At 43.3% G+C, this 12,888-nt stretch overlaps 1 protein-coding gene across 1 annotated transcript in view; it reads right to left on the bottom strand.

The window, feature by feature from the left end:
• NXPH2 (neurexophilin 2) overlaps positions 1–6,285 on the bottom strand; it is a 35,198-nt gene extending 28,913 nt beyond the window's left edge. Inside the window, exon 1 of the mRNA XM_059852534.1 lies at positions 6,050–6,285. Coding sequence (XP_059708517.1) covers positions 6,050–6,103 — 54 coding nt within the window. The 5' untranslated portion in view covers positions 6,104–6,285. The remainder of the gene's footprint in view (positions 1–6,049) is intronic.
• Between the last annotated feature and the right edge of the window lie 6,603 nt (positions 6,286–12,888).

The raw sequence follows: 12,888 nt of genomic DNA, 5'->3' as shown, positions 1-12,888 counted from the left end.
GAATGAGAGCTTTTGGAGTAGCCTCAAATCTGTACTGTAATGATACAATAACCATAATTGGCCCCAATGCACATAAAGCCTGATTTTAGAGACATTAGATTCTTCACTTTATTTTTTTATTTCTCCCTATTCTTTCATTTTCACTTCCCAGCTAATAATAGCTTCTATTACTACCAGTCATTTGGAACAAAGAGAAAACCTATCTCAAGAACTACAGCTCTTACAGCTCTTTAAATCTACCTTAAATTATAGTCAATCGTTCCAATTCTATATTTACAGTAAGCACTGCCATTCCAGGGAGAGCAGAGCATCACACCAGCACTGCAATCCCTGCTGCAAAGACAAAACTACTCAGTCTTTACTGCTGACCCAACTTCACAGCCCTTCATTTCCTCCCCACACCTAATTTGTTTGCTTGAATCTCTTTGTTAAAGTGCGACTGAGCTTAGAGCCGGCACAGAACACCAGCCCACAAGGAGATTCCCTACAGGAAAGGAATTAGCAATGTTTTCCAAGTCCTCACCTGCAGACCAGACTTACTTCACAGTAGTGATGCTCTGCTGGAAGCAAAAACTGCCAGCAGGTCACCCCTTATTTTCACTCTGATTGATCCTTTAAGTACCTAAACACACTACACAAACTATAGCTACAAACCCAGTGGGAAACTGAAGGAATGGAAACGTAATGGGAGGGACGAATGGGGTTGGGGAAATAAATAAACACATTTAAGATTCGAAGTGAAAGGCCAAAGCTGCCTCAGAATAGGGTGTCTTGGGAAGTCAGGTTCGGGATGAATTTATAACAGCCACGTGAATGGGAACTTCCACCTTCCTGTTGCCCAATTCTGCTAGATGTGCTCCAGCAAATATTTTACAGCTGGTGTTTGTGTTTTATAATGGGTATAATGAGTATAGTGAAGCAGTGTGGTTAAGTGGGCAAAAATTAGGACTCGAAAACAGATTAGCAGAGCAAATGGACTGTCCTGCTTAGCACGAACCCGAAAAAACACCTTCCTTTTTCATCGCTGTCTCCGGTTTTGATACATTGACAAGTAGGCGTGAAAGATCCAAAACCACAGGCTTCCCTGAGCACCAGAACAGCTCACTCTGTTTCTGACCAAGAGGCAATACCCACTTATGGAATCACAGCTTGAGTAGCACTGACTTTTGCTTGCTGCAGCTCTTGACCAAACTGCCCAAGAATTACCACATCGTACCCAACACCTGGAGCAAATAAAGGTCAACACCTCACCCAAGGACCACAAGCAACTTGCTGGCACCTCAGTGCAAATTTCCCCAGCAGCTCTTGTTTCTCCTTGTACCGTTTTGTTTGTATAGTGTTGATTAAAGTGTTGTGTTAAAAATTTTAACAGTCTAAGAGGAATTTGGTGTACCTAGGGCAGAGTTGCACCTCTCTGATGCTCTTAATGTCCAGGTCTGCTGCTCCCTTTTCAAGTCCCATTTCTGAGTTCCCTTCTCACAGGAGGAAAACCAGAAAGGTGGCAGTGATGAGAGCATCCTATTTTAGCATTGGGGCTTCACCAATCTTTCCGTTTCACTTCCCTGTCTGTTACACTTACAGCACAGCTCTGACATCTCTCCAAGTGCTTTACAATGGCAGAAAAATTCCTTGTGTGTTACAGATGAAAAGTCTGAGACCTGGATTTTGCCTAGGGAAGCCTGGGGTATCTTGCGGCCTACTGGACATCAGTCAAAGTCTTGCTGTACAGATTTTAAACAGGATCTGTAATCTTTCTGTGCCCCAGTCAACCTACAAATAAACTGAAAAGGATCATGCAAGCAGCTTCATGGAACTAGGACAAAAGATGTGATGTAAGAACAGGTTGAGTTGTGGATCTCCTACGCAAACTAAACATGGCCCCATCTACCTTAAGACAACTCCTTATTCAGGGTAATAAATTCTCAATCTGCTGAAACCAGCCTTGGTTGATCTGTCTCTAGCTCCAAATTACCTGCAATTCTTGAGTTACCTACATTACTTTATTACACAAGGCTTATAATGCCTACAGCATCAAAAAAAAATTACCAAAGGAAGCCAAATGAAAGGTTGGGTCCAATACATTTTATGACAAAGTTCTCCCTGAAATTAAGGGGGGTGGAATTTCATCTATGCACTTCCAGATGACCAGAGGGAAGCATTTACCTTTCTGAAATGGTGCTGAGAGTCTTGCATGGTGCCTATTTCTGATTCTCACTGCAAGGGCATGCTACCTGGACCACATTTGCAAGGCTATGGAGACAAAATTAAAGTAGCCGGAAGGAACAGATCTCTGTGTTTCTACACCTCACAGGATATGCATATTTTAAATGGAAAGGCAGCTTTAGCTCAGCTTTTAATATATTTCTTCTTATAAAGCAGTACCTTGTGCTATAGCAAATATTCTTTCAGCTCAAATTGCTAAGAACCTTAAATTCTGCTAAAAAAAAAAAAAAAAGAAGAAAAACCTCTGTAAAATTTTTGTTTCATTGTCAAAATCTGCTTTGGCTGCTTTGGTAATAGCTATTTTCAGTCTTTGAAATTCCAAGACAAACAATCTGTCATTGAATTTCACTCATGTCAAATGCTATAATGCTAAACTTGGTGGAGAAAAATTTTAAATTAACAACCTTTGTCTTTTTTTTTTCCTAGTTATTTCTCATCTATATATACAGTGCTGGGGAAAAAAAAAATCAGCTGCTTTTAAGGGTTTGTAAAATGATTGATTTGTAGATTTCTAATGCAGTAACAACTCTGCCCAATGCTAATGTTAGAAGAGAGTTTATTGATAGAATACTGAAGCAACTTTGACTATAAGCACTGGAAAGGCTCACAGCAGCATTTTCTCAATTTCAGACCACAGAGATGCAAGAATAAACCAAGAGTTACAGTGCCTGGGACTGGGTGTGTGTGTGAAACTACACCTTGCCTGGACAAAGGGATAGTGCCAGCTTTTTTTTGTTCCAACAAGAATTCTTTAAAATGACAACTCATATTTGCAGGGAAGTAGAAGCAGCCCGCCCTCCTTAGAGGTATTTAAAGCTGACTTAACAAAACACTAGCAGGGATTCTATAAACTGCATTATCCTAATGCTCCACACACTTTAATTCTCAACATGTAGAACTCCATTACTTCCAAAGAGATAACTAACAGGGCATTCAGCAATTATGTGACAATTGGAAAAGCTTACTGAAAATTAATAGTAAAGCATGAGCACCTATTAATGATAACACAACACAGCAATTTTTCATCTTCTTATCAATAACAGCCCAGACATGCACTGACTGTGCATTGCAAATTGTTGTTTTGCTCCATATTGTCAACAGAAGGTAAAGCTGGCTTTAAAAATTAATGAATTTATACAGGAGCAAGTTAGCACTTTAACCTGACTCAACAGCAGCCTTCCTTACTGCTTAATATAGCCAAATATGCAGAATTTTTTAGAATATACATATGTGCAACTGCAGCATGCATACTGGTACTCCATCTATTAATCAAAATAATAATCTAGAAACATGCTACAAAAATATATCTATGCTGTCTTACAAGTATAAAACATGAACTTCTGACTGAGCAACGTCAGAAACAGCATACAAAGAATCACCTAACACTGCTTTCAGAAATTCAGTGAGATACTCTGCCATAATCTCCTCAGATTTGTGAAGTTTCACGTGGATTTCATCCTAATTTATGCATCTTTAACAAGTAGGTAAGTAGACAGCACACTTTGATATCTGAAAGGAAAGACAGCATTTGAAGTTCAGTCTATTAAAATAAAAAGCACTTCTCCCTTCACTGAAAGGCAGTGCCAAAATATTTCCCATTCTAAGAGCACTGATTTTATAAAAAATTAAGACTGCCCCAGCAGGAAGGGTTTGATGGTAGCATTTCTGGCTTACTGAAATGCTGCTGTATTGCATCACTGAAACCCAGGATTTTTTTTTTTTTCTTGGCTGAAATGCTGAGCCTTCACTGTAGTATTAATATTATCCACACTGATTTTTGGTTAAAAAAGGAAAGAAAAAGTCAAGAATCAGTAAAACCAATGCCTCCTTTCTAAACCTGCTAATCAGATTCCAGGAAGCCACCAGTCCCTCCAAATTCTGCCCAGAGAACAAAGAATAGCACAGACTTGCATTCAATGCATTACCACCAACATAAAATATTTCTTAATTTATTAGAAGCTGTAATTTTAACCAGATGTTCTGGTAAGAGCATGCCAAAATGCATTTACACAACTTTTTAGTAGTGGGTTAGCGTTAAAAGGTACACCTAAAATGCTTCAAAAACCTCACACATTCTCATTTTGCTTTACTTTATTATTTAAACTAACTTACATAAGGTATAAAACTAATTGACTCCAAAACCTTGCTGGTTTGTACCTAAAGAATGCAGAAAAAATGAATCCTCCTGGGTGAGCTGAGTGCCACATCCACCTGAGAACCTGCAGTGGCTATTTATGATTTTTGTTTGATTCAAGGCAGCAACTTTGCTTCATTTAGTCAACCTTCACTCACACATTCACAGCAAGCAACTTTCAAACATCACCTATAAAACACTGCACAACAAACCCCATCCCTGAGGGTACAAGTTCCAATTGATCCCTTTGGTAGCTCTTAAAAAAAAAAAAAAAAAAAAAGGGAAGAAAAAAAGGATGGTGCAAGTGAGTGAGAGAGGTTATAGGTGTGAGGAAGGAGTTTTTATTTAGTTCCCCACTGCTCAGCAACTTTGTAATCCATTTGCTGCTCTCCTTTCCCCATCTCTCACCCCTTCGCTGTTGTTTAGTTGGAAACTGGGCTGCAAGAATGTGAAGAACGTAAACAGCCTTTTATTGTCCAAAAGGATGGGAGTATGAAAGAAATGCGCGCCTTATCGCAGGGCTGCAGCTCGCTACTTCATTGCTATGATAAAGTGCTGGAGCAAAAAACATTACACGACAAGCACAATCCAAAACCGGATTAGAATTTGACATAAGCTTCCTCAAAAACTAATCAATCACCTCACACTGTAAAACTAGACTCCAGTTCTTAAGGAGGGTGTTTAATCCCTTCAAGGTTTATTACACACTCCCTATTGACTACTTCGTGACAAACTTTCGCGTCCAAGGCAGCTGGGGAAGAGAGGCATAACTTTTGCAGCAGAGGTATTTGTGAGAGTAACACCATAACTCCCCCCAAACCAGCAAGCGCAGTTAAAATCTTTCCGAAATAAAAGCGAAGATGGCCAAACTCTTTTGCAAACACGTTTTTCCTCTTTATGAGCGCCTCACGAACACGAGCATCAGTCCATTTGTTCCGTACCATCAGCGCCCCACGGACGAGGCACTGGGTGGGAGAAGTTGAGCTCCTCGCCCGTCTCCAGCCGCGCACCTCGCTTCGCCTCCCTCCCTTCAGAGCTCCGAATCTCGCAATCTGCATCTCACCTTGCCGCCACGTCAGTCCCCGCATTCCCCCACCGCATGCAGAGGAATATTCACCATAACACCGGCGTGTCCCACAGTTTCTGATAAAAATTAAGGAAACACCTGGGGCGCGCTGCAGCAATCCGAAACTAACGGGGGAGCTTCCCGAGCGCAGGCGACTCTACCTGCACACACAGCTATGTCTTGCAGGCGACAAAAAGGCGCCTGAGGCCGGCAGAAAACTTTCCGGGAGCGGGCAGTCTCGGCGATGCTCGGCACACTCTAACACTCCCATCCCTCCCATCCCTGCCCGCGGTATTTTCCAGCTCCGCAGCGGCTCCCGGCGCATCCCGGCCCCCGGGGCCGCGCCGGGCTCGGGCTGCGAGCGTCCAGCATTCCCAAACGGGGCGAACAGAGGCAAACCGCGTAATTAAAATCAAATGAGAAAAAATTTAAAAAAAAGAAAAAGAAAAGAAAAAGAAAAAAAAATGGAAAAAGAAAGAGAAAACCAATATGTTAGGGGCTGCGGGAGGCAGCTTTGGGGAACCGGGCTCCAGAGGAAACCGCGCCCGCCGCGCTCCCCGGAGAAAGGCACCGGTGTCCGCTAAGCCCCCAGTGAGAGTCCGGGGGCCGCGGGGATGGAGACTTACGAGCTGGAGGACGCCCTGGACCACGACGAGGGGCAGGGGCTGCAGGGGCACCATCCTGGCTGCCGGTCTAGGCGGCGACTCCCCCGGCGCGGGTCTCGCTCATCGCCGCTCCGGGAGGAGGACGGGGGGCAGGACCGAGCGCAGGGACACGCCGCCCGCCGTCCCCGCTCACGGGGCGCTGCCAGGCAGCGGCCAGACCCCGGCACTGCCGCGGCGCTCGGCTCGGCGCCGCTCGGCTCCGCGGGCGGCCATGGCGGGCGGGAGGCGGGCTGAGGCGGGCGGGAGGCGGCGGCGGCGCTGCCCGGCTCCCCCCGCGGGGCACGGCGGGGCCCCCTCACAGCCCGCGGCCGGGCCCCGCCGCCCTCCGTGCCGGAGGGACCCGCCCGGGCCGCGGCTGAGGGGAGCGGTGCCGGGGGCGGCGCGTCCCCGCCGGGCGCTGAGCGGACCCCGCTGCCCCGGGCGGGGCAGCCCGGCCCTCACGGCAAGTTTAAGAGGCGGCGGCCCCTCCTCCGCCCGCGGCCGCCCTGCCGAGCCTGGGCGCGCCTCTGGGAGCCGCCCTGGGCCGCCCGGCCCCGTCGATCTAGGGAAGCGGAGACAGGTGAACAGACTCGACGGCCATGCCCTTGGTCCCGGCTTTATAGGGCACTCCTGTCACAGCTCCTTCTGTCGGGGGGATCTGCCCCCGGCACCCACAGGCGGCTGGGCAGCCGCGGGGCTTGTGGAGAAACCCGACGTGGTTCTGCTTGGCGGCTGTGAGCAGGCACGGTGGGACGGCCTGGGGACACTCACAGTGTCCCGGGGACACCGAACCTGTCCCAGGGCCTGCCCTGGGGACACCACACACCTGTCACCTGTGCGCTCGAGCGGGCACAGGCACAGGGTCATGTTTAATTGGGCTCCTTGTGGAGGGCCTCGGGGTCTGGGTAGTGGTGTCCGAGCCTGTGGGGAGCCCCGAGGGCTGCAGGACCCATCTCCAAAGAAGTCACTGGGGTCAGATCCATTTAATAACATCATTTAATGAATGTCACAAGATCCGTTGTTGAAATAGTTGTCTCTGTTTTTGTGGCAACTGTGTACAGCGGCAACCTCGAAAGGGGAAATAAAGTTTTGGGTGCAGGAGGCTGGGTGGAACGGTGACCCCGGCCAGGTTTGGCACACGAACCACTTGCAGCCTGGGCTGAAGCAGTGCCACCACAGCAGGTACACCTGTGCCAGGTCTGGCGGTGCCTGTGTTTGCTCATCAGTAATTCCATGATGTGATACATGAGCTCTCTGCCACCGGGCTGAAGTGCAAGTAGTGGTTTCAGTTTCCAAACCCTGCCTGCCATTTGTAGATTACTTTACTCTTAATTCTCAGCCTCGTCTTCTTACTAGGTCTGTATTCAGGTTACATTTTGACAGCCGTTGTATGTTCAACTGCTAAAATCCTTGTCAGTGGAAACAGCTTTGCAATCCCTCTTGTGGCACTTAGGAGCAGCCATGATTTTACCAGGTAGTGATTGTGGCTGTTTGGTTGCATCCCCCTGGTTCCCTTCCTACCTCTGCTGCAGGGTGGCTTGTAAAAAGTATCATGTGGATGTCATTGAGCCATAAGTAACAATCACTCATTTGAGTTTGGACAAAATCCTTTATCTGTAACAAAATAATCTACTTATTAAGGGAACAACTTGAAATGAGTTCATTTGCAGTAGATTCAAAGACTCAGAGAAGACTGAAATAGTGATGGTCACTGAGTCAATGTACTATAATGAATTTAATATAGTTACTTTTTGTGGAAAAAGTTCAAGAGTTTTTTTTCATAGAATCGTAGCCTCTCAGAAGAGAGTGTTGGAAGGGACCTTAAAGTTCATATTGTTCCATCCCCTGCCTTATGCAGGGACACTTCTCTCTATCCCAGGTTGCTCCAAGCCAACCTGGCCTTGAGCACTTCCAGGGATGGAGCAGCCACAGCTTCTTTGATCAACCTATGCTGGGACCTCACCACCCTCACAGGGAAGAATTTCTTCCTAATCTCTAACTCTGCTCTCTGTCAGTTTGAAGCCATTCCCCCTTGTCCTGTCACTCCACCCCTTGTCCCAAGTCCCTTTCCAGCTCTCTGGAGCCTCTTTAGGCCCTGGAAAGGACTCAGATGTCCCCAGAGCCATCTCTTCTCCAGACCACACACCCTCAGCTCTCCCAGCTTGGCTCCAGCGCAGAGCTGCTCCAGTTCTCAGAGCACCTTTATGACCTTCTCTGGACTTGCTCCAGCAGGTTCATGTCCTTTGTTCCTTGGGGCCACAGGGCTGATGTCCTGCAGGTGCGGTGTCACCACAGTGGAAGGGGCAGGATCCCCTTGCTCAACTTGCTGCCCACCCTGCTTTTGAGACAGCCCAGGACACAGGAGAATTTCTGGGCTGCCAGAGCTCATGTTGAGCTTTACATCAACCTTCTCCTTGGGGATGCCTTCGATCCTTTCTCCACCCAGCCTGCACTTATGCTTGGGATTGCCCCGACGTTATTTTAGTGCCACCATTTGATATCCTGTTTAATACAGAACGATCAGGAAAAAAAAAAAAAAAAGCTAGGATTTACCCGTTTACTAGGATTAGAGTTTAAATCCAAAAAAGTTGCGTGGATGGAGAACAGTCAAACGCTGCTCTGCGTGTGTTTAACAAAGAGAAATGGCACTTTCTGCGGTGCCGAAATCGCATTTTTTGCGCTCAATCGCGGGGCCCTGTGGCCAATGGACACATCTCGGGCGCCCTCTGCCGCCTGCAGGCGGAACCGCGGCCTCGCTCGAGGCACATCTCTTCGTGCCGCCAAAGTCGGAGTTGGAAAGGCTAAATTCGGATCGAGTGTTTAGATAGATCTCCTCTGTATTTAAAAAATAAATTTATAAAAAAAATCTGCACTCTATAAACTCAGGAAAAGCTGAATTTCTGTAATTGGCTTTTAATAGAACAATGGCGTTGTAACTGAAGTACTGCAGTTTTATCCTATTAAATACAAACAGAGTTGATTCAAATGACATTAACTTTGTCACACAAGCTATTTCAGAAGCTGGCCTGAAATCATGCTTTTTCCAGAATAAGTAGCAGTAAATAATTGTCAAGCTCTTTGAAGATGAGAAGCATCATGCACAGTAAGTGCTAAATTTTATCGTTACTTGCATTATTTGCCAGAAAAGTCACAGTAGTGCTGGCTAAGAAGAGAATGGAAGGCCTGTGCTTTGCACCCCCTTGCTTTGTTGTGTTAGTATAATCTTTAAACCTCATTTAAATGGGGATGGGCAAATTTTCTGGTCTAATTTTAAGGCACAATAACTGATAGTTGGTTCATCTCAGGAAATAATGGTTGTACACTGCAGGAAGTAATCCTAATCTCTAGAAATGGATAGATGAGCCAGCTGTGGAAAAAACAAACTGAAAGCTCAGGATCTTGCTAAACCATCTTGGCTGCTACAAGACAGTGAAAAATACCTGATTAACACATGATCTCTAATGCTTGTGCATGAAGTCAGTAGTAACTTTTATTCCTTTATCAAGTAATTTGTCCGCACAAACAAGTTTGTTGCCTGTAGTTAGCATCAAACCCATCCGTTTTCAGCCTCAATTCAAGTCTCAAATCTCATTCCTCTGAGTTAATTTAAAGCATTGACATAATCTTTTACTTCTCTTAGTCCCAAGACTCCTCACTCTGTTTCCAGCTACTGGGAAGAGTGGACTGGAAAGAGCTGCCTGTGTCATTCAGTCCATCTCCCTTAACTGCAGACTGTGAAGTGTGGGGTTTTTTGGAAACTCTTCAAGATCCTCCTTTAAATTAGCTAGTAAGGAGTAGGGGAATTTCATGCTCCAAAAATTCACACCTCTGGCATTTGAAAACCTCTTCCTAACCTCTAATTTTCAAATTTGCTGTATTTGATAGCTGGATCCTTTTATAGTCAACTGCTTTATGTTAATGAGCTCTTCTTCCTAATTGTAATGTGTAGCCCAAAAAATTTAAAAGGTACAGATTCCCTCTCAAATTTTATTAATCATGTGAGCCAGGCAGTCTCTCTCAGGCAATAGCACTCCATTTCCTGTATTAGCTCAGTAAAGCCTTTCTTTTATCTGCTGCCATTGGAATAAATCTGTTTGTTTTTTTTTAATGTGGGTGAGCATTCAAATTTAGATGCTGGAGCCTTGTGGAATGTCATTAATGCCTAGTTTGCCTCTGTTTAAAAGTGAATCTTTGATATACCATGTGACAGCATTTTCCTTGTCTAGAGTGCATCCCCATTCTATTTTCTCTGGATTGCTCCAGTTGTTCCAAAGTGTTATCCAGTCCCTTCACACTACTGAGTGCCTGCTGCTTCTGTGTGAGCAGAATATTTCAATAGCAATTTCTACCTTGCTGGAATTGCTAATTAATTTATTGACTAGCTAATTAATTTATTGAATACCAGTGGTCTTAAAGATCAATCTTTGAAGAACCTTATTAGTTATTTCCTCCCAGACCTTGAACACAGTCTGTTAAACCATACCTCACCCTCTTCACAACTTTTTCCTAATCATCCTCTCCAGCCTATTTGTTTCCCTCCATGACATCCAATCATATTTTGGTTGAAGTGCTGATAAATTACTCTATTTCTTTTGTCTATAAAATTAGTAACCTAATCAAAGGCAGGTAATGAAATATTTGTCATCCTAGAATAATCTACCTTTCTGAAAAAAACCCAAAACCCAAAAACTTAAAACAAACCAAAACCCGGATGAATTTATTCCATATTCTATTTCTCTGTGTTTCCAAGTCTTTTTTCTCCTCCTTCAGGTGGCTTTCAACAGCTTTGCATATTTCTAAAACTCATATTTGCTGATACTGTGTTTCTCTTCATATTCTTAGGAATTAGATTTGCATTTGCTGTTCCACATTTATACCATTCCTGATTTCACAGCTTTATTACTGATCTCCTCTCTCTGACTTGCATTTTCCCACGTTGGTTATTTCAGAGTTCAGGAGTGAGAATTGTCCACTTCCACATCTCTGCTTGTCTGAGCACATCAGCCTTTGGAATTCCGTTTTACCCAGGGTGTTGCAAACATTTTCTTCTGCCCTTTGATTAGTAATATTTGCCCTAAGATTCATGATATTCACTTACATTGAAAGCTAAAGTAGGAGATTAATTTGAGGGAGATTGATTTCCTTCCAAAGAGAGAATGCCTTGGGTTTTTTCCTTTCCATGTGCTTTTGGGTAAGGCTGAAGAGTCCTGGCTACTTTTATGACTCTCAGTTTATTACACTTTCTGACCTCTAATAAATCCATTAACTTTGATTGTCAATACTTTGCCTTATTTTAGTGGTCTGTGCTTATCTTTAAACGCTAAGCTATTTTTTATCTAGATAGTCCCAACACAGTTGGCACTGAGACATTAAGAAGCCAAGTTGAACTTCCAGAGTTTATAAACTATTTTAGAAATGTCAAAACAGGCAAATGGGAAAGATTTTGGAAGGTACATTAGTGAGAAGAAGCAATGATGAAAATCTGCTCGTAAGGAAAATGGGTTGTCTGTAACTGGTTAAAGAGAGCTATTAAATAAAATTGTTTTTAAAAGACATAGTAGCTAGAGTTATTGCAGAACTAAATATTCAAAGAAAGCAATCACAATATTTGAGGTCAGAGTGACTGCATTAACACCCTTGGGGGGTTTTCCCTACCTTCAAAATTTTTAATATGTTTTGCTCATCAGAAATTGATACATTATTTAATCAGTTAATTTCTTGCAAAGGAACATTTTCTCATTTATAATGTACCCTCATGTGAGATTCATTTATGCTGTGTTTAATTTATCTCTAAGGTTCTAGTTCTAAAATTGCTTTAGTTTTAAGTTTTGCTTTTGTTTTCAGAGTTTTTTTGAGGATCTAATTTTTAACTATTTATTTTCCCATAGAATATGTATAAACCATAAATGTGTACTATGTGCTTTGTATTTAACCCAACAGAAAAAAGATGCAAATCTACATTATGACAAAAATATTTGCTGTGTAATTCTATTAAAAAAAACTCCAACTTTATAATATGGGGAAAAAAAGTCCCAGAGCTGTGCTAAAATTTTGTCTGTGACTTGGGAGATTAAATTTGCTGTTGCATTCATTTAGTACTGAAAAAAATACTGTTCAGCATATGCTTCCAAATCCACTTCCCTTTCATTTTATTACATTTCTAAGTAATAACCTTTATATAAAAGTATGCATTGTTTTTACTGTCACCTTTAATCTAAGGAATGATAAGGAAATATCTGTATAAAACATGTTCAATGACTAATATCAAGGTGAACTCTGGCTATTTCTAAAAGACAGCTCCAATATAATATTTTTAATAGAGTTTCAGCAAGGTAGGGATATAAATAGCTTAAAGGGATGATAACATGCCCAAGTGAACTTTGTCAGAGTTAGAGAGAAATGTATCACATTATGCCTTAAAAAGGCCCATGTGGTTTTTAAACCCATCATTTTCCTGGCCAAATTGGCCAAAATAAGGATGTCTTTATTAACATAATTTCCAGCATAAGTGACTTGAATCACTGATGGAGACATTGTGCCCTGCATCTCTTTTCACATTGTTTATCAGCAGATGTCAGATTATGTTACTCTTTTTTTATTATTCTAAATCTACCCAGGCTAGAGCACAGCACATGTCCCAGTGGCCTTTGGTGCCTTGAGAGATAAAATTGTTCATAAAACATCCAGAATGTGCCTTCTGTTATCAGAACAATTAGACCAGGTTGACAAATGCACAAGCTCTTAGGTTAAATACATAATTAGTTACTTTTGAAAATTGACACAAATACTTGATTTTCCTTATCATCTTCCACAAAGCCAAA

Source organism: Haemorhous mexicanus, chromosome 8 (genome assembly GCF_027477595.1).
Source record: "Haemorhous mexicanus isolate bHaeMex1 chromosome 8, bHaeMex1.pri, whole genome shotgun sequence".
Taxonomy (NCBI): domain Eukaryota; kingdom Metazoa; phylum Chordata; class Aves; order Passeriformes; family Fringillidae; genus Haemorhous; species Haemorhous mexicanus.
Note: the sequence above shows the minus strand (reverse complement) of the source record. Positions and strands in the feature narration are given on the sequence as shown.